Consider the following 14967-nt stretch of genomic DNA (forward strand, 5'->3'; position numbering starts at 1 on the left):
TTAGAAGCTGCCAAAGTGACCTCTTAATGACCTGGATCATGACCTTTGACCAAGTTTAACCCTTCTGCTGCAGATGGTAGACTTAGGGACTTCTTATTCAGATTAACACCATACTTTGTTCAACTGAGGGAAATCTAAGGAGTCAAAGGCATCATTAGCTATCTTGAGTTACCCTTTCTCTGTTTCCTGGTACACATTCAGATGACACCAGGCAATTTTGTTCTATTTGATGAAATCCCAGCAGTCAAAGGGTTAATGAGCCAGGGAGGAGCAGTAGACCGGCCACTAAACAGCTGCAGGCAAAGGCACTTGGGACATCGGTGAATCACTTGAGCAGATCGTGGATGGATGTGGGGATCGGAAATACTGATGGTGTGACCAGAGCACTTGGGAGGCGGTTCGTAAAATGATCATAATATGTCGACACTCTACAACAGTGATCGTGAGTTGTCGACGGTCTACTTTAACAGCTGCGAGTTGTTAACACTCTGCTTTAATCATCGATAAGTCAGTCACTGGCACTGGAGCTCTGTGATCATATGGAGATTTCAACACTCTGTTTTTGTGATCGTAATTTTTGACACTGCTTTAGTCAACGCTAAGAGTTGTCGGCACTAATAAAGTTCAGTGATCATATGGAGATTTCGACACTCTATTTTTGTGAGACATCGGCACTCGAGTGATCGTCAGCGTCCCAACGAGCTACCTCTGGCACAACTAGATATAAACCTGTGCAGATAGAGGCTCATATTCTCCAGGAGTCAAGAGTCAGGAGGCTTTCTAATACCTGTTCCTAAGCAATTTGTTTTGCATATTACTTTTCGGTATTCTCTCGTATGTTATTTATATGAATTTTATATAGACATACTGGTAGTCTGAATAAATAACATAACAGACAACACTATCATGTAACATACAGATATACACTGGTGAGTAAAAGGTACTAGAGAGCCTCCTAAGCTGACAAGAATACGACCCAGAGTAGAGAAACCATCCACATCACAAATCAATGGTAAGGACCAATGACCACTTCAGTGTATATTTCTGACAGGACTGCCCAATGTGGTCATTGCTTAAGTACATACCTTAACTTTTTTTTCATCAACTAAGGCTGAGACTAACAGGCTAACACCTTGATTCCTGCATGCAATCATTAACTGATCTGTCACACATAGGCAGTACAAGGCCCCTCATTATAAGGCACCATCAATACTTTTTTAAGACAATCAAATGTCAATAAATAGCCCAGAAAAATTCTTAAGATACACATTAACAAATACAAATCAACAATTTCCCTGCACAATTCATGGTACAATAGTAAGAAATTAGTGTGATATTATGAAGGCGCAGACTACAGCAACTACTGTACATTGTCTGAGGAACAACCACATCACATTATTATCATACACATCCGAAGAATGTGTGAGTAACTAGTGTACTTCTGAATTACCTTTCTAATTTTAGTGGCAAGTACTGTTAATGTAGAAAAGCACTGCCATGTCCTAGAATTAATCATGCTAAAATTTCTCAACAAAAATACCATATAATTAAATCTGCAAAAATACTGACGACCTATGTTTTACTTTTTTTTTTTTTTTAAACAGAAGAGCATCTAACATTAGATGAATAAAGCCTTTACTAGTACAAATCAACGATAACAGTCAAGGTCAAACAGTGCAGACCACTAGAGAGGGTGGTGCAGTGGTGTTAGGCCCTGCCACACTATCACACACGTCTGTCAAGATACCAGACGCAAACAACAACCAACTTGCAAATTTCATCATTGACACAACAGTCTGCAGGCTACTCAGTGACTTTATAATTCCTGATATTTTGAAGTGACCAAATTGTTTCTTCTTTTATTATAACCATTCTGTCTCATATAAGTGACAATGTACAGTATACTACTAACATCATCACTAACAAAGAAGAATTATTTGGCAGATCTGAGGGAGCCTTAAGAGAGCACAAAGAATCCTCATTTAAAGTTGTTTAACTAAATGCTGCTAATGAATTAACACCCACTTTTAACTTGCAGTTAATTCAGCACTAAGTTACTGTAAGTCAGATTGCAAAATTTTTGAGTTTTTAACTCCTAAATCATGAGTCAAAAGCATTCCTAATTTAAAGTCTGGAATGAGTGTACTAATGACTTATACTGGGATATTGTGCCTAACAAATGACAGTGGTGTGTGAGGATGTGGGCGGGCCAGTACAGTATTGCAAGTCCTCGTTAGGATGTCGGTGATGTGGTCCAAAACATCACAATTTTTTCCATAGTACTAGTACTGCAAACCAAACAGAACTGGCATATTGAGCAAGTTTTCTGTAATTTAATGATGACTAAATGCAAATACATACCTCAAAATGGCAACTTATGTTGCAAAACTCTATGTCATAAGTTGACATTCAAAAAAGTAAACAAAAAATGTGAAATAATGCAACAAAAAAAAAAATTTGTAAAATAAGCAACTTACAATGCTGAAAAGTATATCAAAATGATAATTTGTATTAAAAAAAAAAAAAAAAAAAAAAAAAATTGATAACGATAACGAGGACTTTGACTGTATTGAGGGACTCTGTGCGGCCGCCAGCAACACTCACCTCAGGAACTAGGGTAGCCATGGATGGAAAACAACTTAACCCCTTCACTCTCCGATGGCATATTTTTTGTGTGTTTCTGCTAACAGACAATTTTATTCAACTTAAGGGAGACTCTTTCAACACAGAGGTTAGCCTAAATAGAGGCACCATTAGCCCTTTTAAAATAAAGAGGCTCCCCTTAAGCTGAATAAAGTCACCTGGCAGCAGCAAAAATACACACACCAAAAAACTACACCTCCAGTGTGAAGAGGCTAACAGCCAACACAACATAACAAGCTAAACAAAAATGCAAACAACAGATTGCTCCACTGTCTTGCAAATAATAAGGAGCACTGAGTGCATTATCAACAGTATGATAATAACCTTCCCAGTGTAACGGGCATTAAGTTAATTTCTAGTTGAAACAGCTGCCTGTACGCTAATATTAATTAATGCCTTTTCATTCTACTACAGTATTTTTAAACTATTCATAACATAATGATTGTGAGTTTTCTTAAAGATGATAACTTTGAATACTATGTACAGAAAAAATGATCAGTAATAAATATAGTTATTCTGTAACATGAGTAACTCCGGTATAACATCTCATTGTTCAAGGCAGACCTGGACGGTAAGACGGTAGTAAATCACTTGATACACACGACACAGGCAGTTATGGCTGACCTCTTTATATTAGCCCACTCAGCCCTGAGATGGTCTTTTCATTTCATTCTTGCTGACGATTTTAATCAGCGAGAGACTTTTTGAATGGGTGGAGGTGGATATAAGCTTCATTAATTCTTTCACTGCAAGACGTCTCTCTTGAGCTGAATAAGATCACGTAGTACAAGGCAAAAATAAAATAATAAGTACATCACAGTACTCAGAGGGTTAACTGCAATCTGAACACATACTAAGAAATCCCGTACATGAATCTGCAAATGTAGGGATATTTCTATCCCATTCGTGAATTTGCACTGTAAATGTTCAAACTGCAATACAGGGATATTCTTCCACCAATAACCACACATGTCAAGCGTAACTTTCTAGCTTTAGGCACTATTCCATCACAAGAGGACAAAAGCCATCCTCCTCCTCCTCACCTCCAATACCAGAGAAGCTATACGAGATCAATGTCAGGCACTGAGATCTCTGAACATCTCAATAATCACTGCAATATAGCTTCTTCTTTGTTCTCCTCTCCAGTTTATAACATTAAGAATCCAGCAGATATTAGCCCATTCAGCCCAAGGATGTCTTTTATATTTTATTCAAGGTGTCTTCAGATGAGTTAATTCCAATAAGGGGAAATTATTCTACTTGGGGGAGGGGGGAGTTGGAAAGTCTTCAGCAACTCCTTCATTACAGGTCATCTCCCTGAAGTTGAACATAACCATCTGAAGATACCTAGAATAAAATGTAAAAAGAAGTCATCGTAGTGAATGGGCTAAATATTTTTTCACAGGAGAAGCAATCAGCATGACTCATCCAAGACAGAGAGTCCACTTTTAGTACATTCTGCTTCCCCTATAACACAGCATATAATGAGTTGTACAAATACAGTATAATGACGCTGCCTTTAATATTGTACCAATGCTGACCCAGGCCTGTATTCTTGTCAGCTTAGGAGGCTCTGTAACACCTTTTCTTTATTAGCTTATTCCTGCATATGACTGGTTATTACTGCCTCATGGGTTATTTACATAAACTTATGTCACCATCAGACTGAAACACCTGGTAATATAACTGGTTATTTATGTAAGCTTATATTGTTACTTAAATTACATAAATAACACACAAGGACATTTAAGTATAACATGCAAAGTAATTAAAAAGGAAGAGATGCACAGGAGTCTCCAAATTTGACAAGACTCTTATCCCGTCTGGCAATGGGACCTCACTTTCGCTGACTGAGAACCATGTTCTTGTTGACCCCTGGCACCTCTTCCTTAGTGATTTATTTTGCTTAGAAACACCTTCGTATTCTCTTTGCCCCTTGAGTAATGTCCTTTTCAGTTTAATCTTGCTGATACCTGATGATTTTATTCTATTCTAAGTCTCTTGTACTGAGAGGGTTATTATGGTCACATCAAACCTCTCCAGCCTGAAAAATGTATTCTATGCTAAGCATAAGCATCAAAAGATAGCCAGAGTAAAATTATAAAAAAAGTTCCCAGACACACTGGGTTAAATGTCATCTATGCCTCTGTAACACTGACACTGACAGCACAGATACCATTCAGGGAGATATGAACGTGCAATATGCAGAGATACACAGGTAAAGACGAGGGGATGGAGAGTCTTCTTTGCAAATGAGACTACAGGCCTGGGTTCCATGCAAAATTTCCCCCTACACGATACTATAATATTGTTTATGGCAATTTACAGCAGTTTTATATTCCATGTTGCCTCCCACGTAAGCTTAATTTTGTATAAAGCAGGGTTGCATAATTTTTTTTCATATACAGTTGACAGTATTATTCCTTGAACCTAAAAGCTAGGTTTGCATATTTTTTTTCCCATATACATTTGACAGTATTATCCTTCAACCTATTAAGCTTGAGAGGTACAAGTTTATTATTACATGAAGAGGAAAGACACAGCAACACAAAACACAATCAGACACTGTTGTTGCCAGTCTTTGCCTTCTCTCTTCTCAATACTATTTATTTAAGCACGTGCATTTTTTTCTCATTTTTCATTTTTTTTGTTTTGTTTTTTGTGTTTATTATTGTCCTGTTTACAGCCACGTGTGGAGGTTATCCATTTTGGATGTCTCTAGCATGTCATTTAAAAAATCTGTCGACAAGTCATCGTTGAGCTGCAAAGAAAAAAGAAGGTCATTAATACAGTGTTCTTTATCTCATATGCTGCTACCATTCAGCCACCATTTCATATTCAACTACCATCTCATGTTCAACTACCATCTCATGTTCAACTACCATCTCATGCTCAATCACTATCTCACATTCTATTACTATCATATGTTCAACTATACTCCATGCCAGTCAACTTCGCCATTGAGCCAGACCATCTCAGCCGCCAAGCAAGACTTGTGGAATGCCAGAGTGAAATTTACATGAAATACAAATACACAGTGTCACATGATCACCACTTCATCAAAGGGAAGAAAATTATCTTAACCAACTGGAGGTGATTGCTAAGGAGTAAATCTAGAGACAAGTTGGCTGACACAAGTATACTACATCATGTTCAACTATATGCTTTTTAGTGTAACTTGGCCTGAAAGTGCCATCTCTCCATACTGAACACTGAGTTGTAACAAAGTACTGACAGTAGAATATGATGCCAGTCTCAAAGAAATGCTATGAAAGACGTTGAGTTGTAGTACTGTCTTTTTCTGCCACTGAGCTCCATGATATATAGAGTACAACAAAGGAACAAAAACTGGGCCAAGTTAAGCTGTAAGAGTTATACCATTACATATTCAACTACCAACTCATACTCACTTGATATTTCATATCTATCAACCACCTTATGTTCAACTACCATCTCACTTGGTGTAAAATACTCTGATTACAAAAACTTTACCTGCAGCATAAAGATTAAGACTAGACAAGATATACCAGGTAAAGGTTAAGGTACTAAAAGTGGTTTGCAAATGCAGGGTCACAACACCTGTGCCGTACCTGTATTGTCGGTACCAAGTCCTCTGAATCCATAGACTCCAGCTCAGGAGCCTCCAGGATGTTGTTGGCTGGGGACGTCTTCATCTCGGCTGCAACAAAAAAAAAAATTGCTTATCAGTACATCAACATTCACTGACAAACATGAAATAAAAATTTTGCACATTTCCTTAATCACTAAGTGTTAGAAAGTTTATTATATATATATATATATATATATATATATATATATATATATATATATATATATATATATATACACACTGCAGTCAAAAAAGTTATAGTAATACCTTGTAAACAGTGGATTATGTCACCTACAATACTCAATAATATACTGGTATGAACTTGTTCAGCAATGTTGTAATTATAACTTAAAAATTCATGAATGCTACACAACATATAATCTATACTATGGAAAAATCTACAACATGGGAAAAACTACACAATGGAAAAAATTTTGATACGTAACATATTGTCCCAAACACCTCTGAGTACGTCGGACAACCAGCATACTGATGGAGATCCCAGTGAAGGCAAGAGTCATGCACTATGCTACTGTACACTTCCCAAACCCAAACTACAGTACAGTCCATTCCAAATTAGTTACACTTGGTCATGACTCACAGCCTTCCACACCTGATCATACTCTCTCAGGCTACCTCCATTGCCTACATTCCACTTGAAAACAGAATTAAAGTTATAGGTAAAGGAGCTGAAGTGAAGCTGTACATGTAGGTGTGCAGGAATGCAAATCATGGCCAAGTGTAATTCTAATCTGGAATGAACTATAATACTACACTGTAAGTAATGGTTCTATCAATGTTTAACCCTTAACCCATTCAGCCCTTTGAAATATTTTTTGTACTGTATTATGTTTGTATTGCTGTATTTTTCAGGCAAATGCCAAACAAATGTATTCAGCTTACAAATGGTGCCTCAGGCTGAATGAATTACCAGTAACCCTTAATTGCTAGAATTTCCATCAACTGACTAAACTTGTCTCCTTTCAGCCATGAAAAGCTTAAACTATGGCTAGTCTCAATTAATATCTGATTTTCCCACCAAAAATTCAAATTCTCAACCTTACAGTGGCTACAGAGTTCCACCTCTACTGCATCTATGTGGATTAAATTACTCTCACACTGGCTTATACTTGCTTAAATCCTTCAGCCTAAGGGACTGTTTTAAAATTACAGTAATATAATCATCTGGCAGTGACCAAAATATATCAGAAAGATATACTCAGTCTGAAGGGGTCTGGTGCGAGCCAAAATAAAATATATAAACTGATCAATTAATGGGATTTACAAATTAAAAATACTTTACAACTAGATAGTAGATGATAGCTGTTGTGATTTAAATACTTGGTGAGAAAATACATAAAATACTGATTAAGTTTAAGAGGTTAAATACTGTACTATGAAGGGCTTTCACTCAGACTTCCAGCTGTCATTGTGTCAAGTAAGAGCACAACCGCAAAGTCAAGTCCACACCAGACAACACCTGACACAGAAAAGCTGGCTGAATGGAACACAATGTAAATGTATCTGTAAACGTGCTCAACAACTTACGTGTACCTGAAAACATACATTGATCTTTATTGTGGATTTAACAGATTCATTTGTAATTGAAAGCAAATATCCTACAGTTTGCTGGGTTACAGAATTTGCCACTAGTGTTCTTAGATGTATAATGTATATATACTTTACATGGTCATCTTAACACTATGAACATTTCATAACAATACATTCACATCTAAAACTGCTAACACAACAAATCATTACAGACTTAATCTGGCACACCCTCTCACAATGTCACAAGTGTCTTTTCACTTTCTCTACACTACTGTAAAAATTTTCAAATACAAAATGCACTTACACCTGTAATGTCTATATTTACACAAGTAAGAAATGCACCTGACAACTGGCAGGCCTAGAGATCCTGTGTTACACCAGGAACTACATCCCTGATCAACTACAACACCCTCTACTCAAGACACTTATGTTGTCCTAATACACTAAAAAGCTTCTGAAATAGTTCTAATGACTAACTAGCCTTTCATGTACTAAATACCAGGTCTGATCATAATCTTCCAGGACAACAATGATACAGTAGTAAGGTACCGGTACAGTATACTGGCTTAAAAAGGTAATAGTTAGCAACTTTTAAAATCCACATGCTGTATTATTTGCATATAACATCATCTTGTCAGCTTGAAGAGGTTACTGATGCCTAAACTTTGATATTCTTCTTAACCCATTCAGGTCCTGTTGCTTCCCTTGGCTGAGTAATGTTGTCTGCCACTAAGCAGAATGAAATGCTAGACAACACCTATCTTTAAGAGATACAGGTTTTCATCTTAGTAATTATTATTAATGTCTTGCAAAGTATTCCAAACCAATAGTACTGTGCTTGCATTATTTGTCTGACACATAAAGCTGCCTGGGGGTGCATTGTATACACAAAAAATATATATACTGCAGTAAATCTTAAATCTTAGCATATCATTTTCTGTATCAGAGCATCAATTTATATACATTTTTATCAAACACCTGATGTGGCAATAATTACTACTTTGGCAAAATACTGTAAATACATATCTGGTGATCGGGGTAACCAATAATCGTGCTCTGCACAAGCTTTTTATCTTGCATTTAGAAAAAAGTCTCAATAATTTTTTCTACACAGTGACTCCTTGATATGCGTGGTTTTTTTCATAAAACACATTTTCCACGATAGTATAACCCTTGACCCTAATTCAATTCATGCGGTTCCATCCACTATTTCCATGTCTTCATTGGGGCACAAATCGTGTTTTTGCCGTGTAAAAGTTTTTTTTTATTCTCTCTCTCTCTGTCTCCAGTGTGATTACAACAGCAACGTGTATGAAAAGTGCATACCAGCAAAAGTGTGATGCCTACTGTTGCATCAAAGTATATTTATCCAAAATACAGTATACTGGTAGTCTCTGCAGTACAATGGTAACCAACAATTACTAGTTTTTGACCTCTGTAGTGGCAAAAGTTGAATTAAATGTGTGAAAACTGCGTGAAATATGGTCAGAAGGGAAAATTTTTCAAGGGGGTCAAAAGGGGTACTTGGAAACAATATCTGGATTTTCTTACAAACATTAGCAAAAAAAAAAAAACAATTGTTCTTAAGGAGTGTTTTGCACAATTCCACCCCCCTCCCTCCATAATACATCACTGGCTCAAAATTAGGGATCAATGTACTTGTGCTGTATTTACTGTTCTGAGACCTCCCCTTCCCCCATCTTTTAGGTGGTAATGAAGGCTGGGATGATGATGATGATGATGACAAGAAATGTATATTTATTGGAACATATTCCAAATAACATGGCAACAATATTTTCTGTCAATTCAGTCCTGGAACATAATGATCAAACCCAGTATTTACAAAAGAGCCTGCATGCAATTGGAATACTGTACTAAGACTATTATATGAAGAGGGATACCAACACCAATAAAGACAACCTAAAGAAGAGTGATATACATGTAGTCCCTGTTTAAAGCCATTTCACTTACAGCTGTGTCCTTATAAATCCCTTCAATCCAATGACCTTTATTTTTTTTCTTTCTTTCTTTTTCATGTGGTGGCACCAACAAAACCAGGTGGCTCTACCACCTGGTTGTACAAATGTGCACCAGCTCCCCCCTACCCCCAACAAGGAGGATGGTGGAGAGCAGAAGAAGGGCAATTTAAGCCTGCAATCCACTGGGTTCAGTTTCATATGAGTCTGGGGTTGCAACTACTACTACTACAAAATATTTTTATAACTGCAACCATCAAATTATTTTATTTAACTCAAAGAAGATCTTTTGTACTACTGTATATAGATAACTGAAGGTTTTGCACTATATAGATAACTGAAGGTTTTGTACTATATAGATAACTGAAGGCTTTGTACTATACAGATATGTGAATGCTGCATCTAACCCGTCCAGTTTGAAGAGTGTCTTCTAAGCTTAGTAGAATAATCCGAATGTAGCAAGCATTAAAGAAAAAAAAAATCACCATTGGAGTGAAGGGGTTAAACTTTCATTATTAGGTTGCTGATGAGTTAAGATTTTTTTATTTTTTTTCCAGCTGCTTCTAATTCACCATAAAATTTTTTCAGACAAATTATTTTTTTTTACCTTGAACAAAAATAACTGAACAAAAATAAACACTTGCAAATACAGTAGTAGTACTTCGCCTGTCCACATCGTAGACTTCAAACATGGACTGACTGTACTTAATACTTACTAGAAACTAACTAACTAACCAACTAACTACATTCCAATACTAATACTGTACTGATGCTGCACCTAATTAGCCTAAGGACACTACTGAACCTGTACAATACTGTCATTTAAGGCAACATCAACTCTAATTAGATGAGTGAAAGCTGCATCATCCACTCAGCATTCATAAGCTCATAACCCTTTCAGTACAATGACGTCTTTTGTGGTCAGTGTGATGGCTTTGCATATGTTTGGCCCCCAGAGAGGTGACTGGGGGTGTTTACATCTTGTAAAGCCATCAGGGGAAGCAGGCTGGTCATCTACCCTTAAATGTACTGTACTTGCCTACTGTCCCTACACCTCTAATGGGATGAAATGGGACTGGCTGTTGCAATTTATATCTTCTTTCATCCACACTAACACCAAACAGTTTTATTAAGCTTATGGGAGACTTTTAACACTGAAGGACTTGGTAATAACCTTCACTAGTTCCTGCAATGCACTTTAACGTTTACTAATTTCCTTCTTGCTACTGTCAAAAAGAGTTTATTTAGCTAAGGGTATATGTGTTGTGGAGAAGGGGTTAATTACTTCACTACTGCTGCTTCACAGTTATATTATTCAGGTTTATGGTCCCTATTACCAGAAAACTTCAGTTTGCTTAGATGAGTCATGTAGTTGTGAAGAGGAGGGGGAAGTGTGACTAGTCGAGAAGGGTTTCATGTATAACTGTGGAGGGACATATGCCCAGAGGTGGATCAAGTCAAAAGACTACACATGCTAGTGTGATCAATGATATACAAGAAATGTAAACTTCTAACTTTTGTTCATCAACCTGCTAAGCTGAAAAACATCATTTGGACTTATCACAAAATACAAAAGGTATCATCAGCCTGAAGGGCAAGACCAAAGAAAAATGTTGGTGCTGTGTCAGTCTCTCCTCAGCTAAAGAAAACCATATGGAGCCTGCATGAATACAACACTGTATTGTGGGGCAGCTGAAACTATCTGAGGAAACTGACTCTGCATAAGAAATAATCTTGAAAAATTAATTCCAGGGGAAAGTAGGCATATGACCAAGATAATTTTGCTGTGGTTGTGTAGGCATGTCCTGTTGCTGTTGTTGTGGCCCCAGGCATATCTGACCATGAACCTAGTGAAGGCTGAAGATGCCTTTCTCCTACATTCCACCATCCTCTGTTCCAAGGACTGGATGTAAACTGTAGCAAGAGATTTTTGTATACCCAGGTGAGAGGGTCACCTCGTTAGACTGAAGCAAAATGTGAACTCCCACTGGTATAGGCATTTGTGTTATCTTGGTCTTATTTATACTTTCCTAGAAGTTAAGTTCCATAAAATTTTTCCTTAAATGTGGTCTCAACTGTCCACTGTATGGTACAAATGACGTCATTGGCCTGAAGAGATGCGGGTCAAGATTAAAGAAGGAAGAGGAGGAGGTTGTTGGTTGGTGTGTTAGGATGAGCCGGATGGAACTGTACATACTCTGAGGGTGAACCAAACTCTGGCAACCAACCATCAGAGGGTGTGATCTCCACATCCTCCATGGACGTCAGGAAGTCCTCAGGGGTGTGGGGCAGGGAGTAGTTTGTGCCCAGGCCCAGCCCACTGTCGGCGGACTCCTGGCGCGAGTGGAAGTCAGTGGTGGTGATGAATGGATCGGCACTGGACGTGACGACGGCTGTGGTCACTGTCGAGGGTAAAGTCAGGCCGGCAGAAGTCAGCACCGGCTCACTACCTTGCTGCTGCTGCTGCTGTGATGGCTGCTGCTGCTGTGTGGACTGCTGCTGCTGCTGCTGGCCAACTGTTTGTGCGGTCTGCTGTGGCTGTGGCTGCTGTCCCGGCTGGGTCTGCTGTGGGCCTGCTTCCTCTCGTAGGCTCATTCGCAGAGACTGTTCCTGCAAACCAGCAGTGAAATTATGCTGAAGGAATTCACTCAAATAAGTTCAATTACATCATATACTCAAACAACATAATAAAATCCTGACACATGTTATAAAACAAGATACCACAGACAGCTGAGTACAATATTTTATATCGTGCAAATAAAGTTACAAAATGGTTATCAATGACACACAAAGCTACTGTAATCCTTTAGTACATGAACATCATGTAAAAAATTGACAAAACAAGATAGAATAAGTAACAAAGAAATACAGTAAAATTAAGTAAAGTAACTGACAATAACTTCAACTCTAAGCATACAACGATATCAAACAAATAATAACAATTTACACACCAAGACTGTACATTCTTGCAAAAGATATTACTGTAACACTTCACATACTTAAAGCTGAAAATCTGATCCTGTACTATTACAAAAATAAAAATAATAATAATAAAAAAAAGGTGAACTAGGATGAGAGACCAGCTATTATTTAACTTCTGCATTATATCAACTAATTGGGAGAAAGACTGGTCAATAAAAGACAGGGATGATGAGATGTTCCAGATGTCACATGGCTAGATCAAACATTGCCTTGTACTTCTGGAACAAGAATACGATGATGAAAAACATGATTAAAAGATGGCGATGAGGAGGATGAGTACTTTGGAGGGGGGGGGGGGTCTTTGAGTGGCAGGCAGGGGTAGTTGATATACAGAGGCAAACACTCCTGCAGTGCGGTGAAATAATGTGTCAGATTTTTCTACCTATCTGTCTATCTATCAATCACCAGATGCCCTGATTCTGTAAGGGGGTGGCCACAAATGAATTATCTCTTTCCTCCTCTAAATAACACCAAAATAAAACAAACATTATAGATGGACGTAATTTTTATCTCCCTCAGTGTGGAGGTTCTTCCAATGCTAAATAAATGCCTAATGCACTAGTCCCAAAAGAGAGAGAGAGAGAGTTAAGAATGAAGAAAGGCGACAATAAAGATGGTGTAGAGAAAGAGAGAGAGAGCCAACACCACCAGCATCCTCTGCCCTCACCCTCACCTACCCTGGCCCATTGCCATGTAAACACTACTACCACCACCTCACCTAACCTCCACCTCACCACACTGCACCTCCCCACCTCCACCCTCTCCACTACTCTCTCCATCATCATCATCATCATCTTCAACATTTCCCTCATCCTCTTATATATCATTACTCTCACTTTCTCCTTCTCTTCTTCAATGTCACCCTTACTCTTAGCCCAAAACTCACCTTCACCATCACCCTCATTCTCCTTTCCCTCACCATCATCCTCTCCCTCACCTTCACTATCACACTACCCCTCACCTATCCTGGCTCCTTGCCATGTAAACACTGCCACATGACCTCACAACACACCATACCATCTCCACCACCACCCTCATTCTCTCTCACACCCATTCTCCCCTTCACCACTACCCTCTGCCTTGCCTTCATTGTCATCTTCACCAATCTTACATCTCGCCCTCACCCTCTTTTTCGTCTCTTTCTCTTTCACAATCACACTCTCCTCTCCCTCAACCTTTCTCACTTCCTCACCCTAATTTCATCTCCCACATTATCACAATCACACTCTCCCACACCTGCTAATCCCCTTCACCCTATCTCTCATTCTACCCTTCTCCTTTACCCACACCCCCAGTCACCCTCACACTCACCATCACCCTCTCCCTCACCATTTCTTTCACCAGCAACCCTAACCATCACCCTCTCCACCCACACCCTCACCATCTCAACGCACACCCTTCATCACCACTACATGTTTCATGCACATGATATGCTTAGTGTGAGATGAAATTATAAATAAAGTAAATAAGTAAAGGATGCACTGATTTTTGTCTGTGGTGTGTTGGTGCTGGTATTATTATCTTTATTCAGGTTTATAAACAATAGATGATTCTGAGATGTTACCAAAGTTCTTGACCTACTACCCCTAATATTCTGGCTTGCTCACTGTGGGTAGTATCATTTCTAACTACATTTATCATTCAGTTCTGAGCGAGAAGCAAATTTTTTTACTGCACGATGACCTTTGTGTGTTATACAATATATGAGTGTGGTATGGCGGTGTATATACTGTACCGTACAGTATAAGTGCAAGGCAGAACTGGTGATACTGTAAGGTAAATTTCGTGAGTAGAGTGCACTGATGTAGGGCACAACAGGGCAGGGCAGGGCAGGGCAGGGCAGGGTTGCTGTAAGGAATAGTGGTGACCGGGACTCACCGACTTGATAATCTCCTGTTGTCGCAGCCGCAGCCGCTCGTGCTCCACCTGAAGGTGACGGAGCCGCAGTGCCTGTTGCCGAGTCTGAAGTGCCGCTGCAGAGGGACTGCTGCCGGGTGCCAGGGGGGGCAGCTGATGGCTCATCTGAGAAAACAAAATATAATGAAAATATTGGTAAATAAAATAAAGCAACAGAGAATGATGACGAACAAGGCAACAGAAAAACTTGAAAGATGGGGAGGGGCTGACTAGTGGCTTGATGACCTGGTGGTTCAGTTGGTGTGGTACTAGCCTGATGTCTGGACAACACTCTTGAGTTCAAAGGTC

General features: G+C 38.7%; 1 protein-coding gene across 1 annotated transcript in view; it reads right to left on the minus strand.

Annotated features, from left to right (window-relative positions):
- Positions 1-2528: 2528 nt before the first annotated feature.
- Positions 2529-14967, minus strand: part of LOC145393465 (transcriptional coactivator YAP1-like) — a 156921-nt gene continuing 144482 nt past the window's right edge. Inside the window, exons 4-7 of the mRNA XM_080267568.1 lie at positions 14641-14784; positions 12009-12390; positions 6234-6322; positions 2529-5404 (exon numbers count right to left, since the gene is read on the minus strand). Of these exons, the coding sequence (XP_080123694.1) occupies positions 5324-5404; positions 6234-6322; positions 12009-12390; positions 14641-14784 (696 nt within the window). The 3' untranslated portion in view covers positions 2529-5323. The remainder of the gene's footprint in view (positions 5405-6233; positions 6323-12008; positions 12391-14640; positions 14785-14967) is intronic.

Source organism: Coenobita brevimanus, chromosome 24 (assembly GCF_032717465.1).
Source record: "Coenobita brevimanus isolate Jiangsu-jjx chromosome 24, ASM3271746v2, whole genome shotgun sequence".
NCBI lineage: Eukaryota > Metazoa > Arthropoda > Malacostraca > Decapoda > Coenobitidae > Coenobita > Coenobita brevimanus.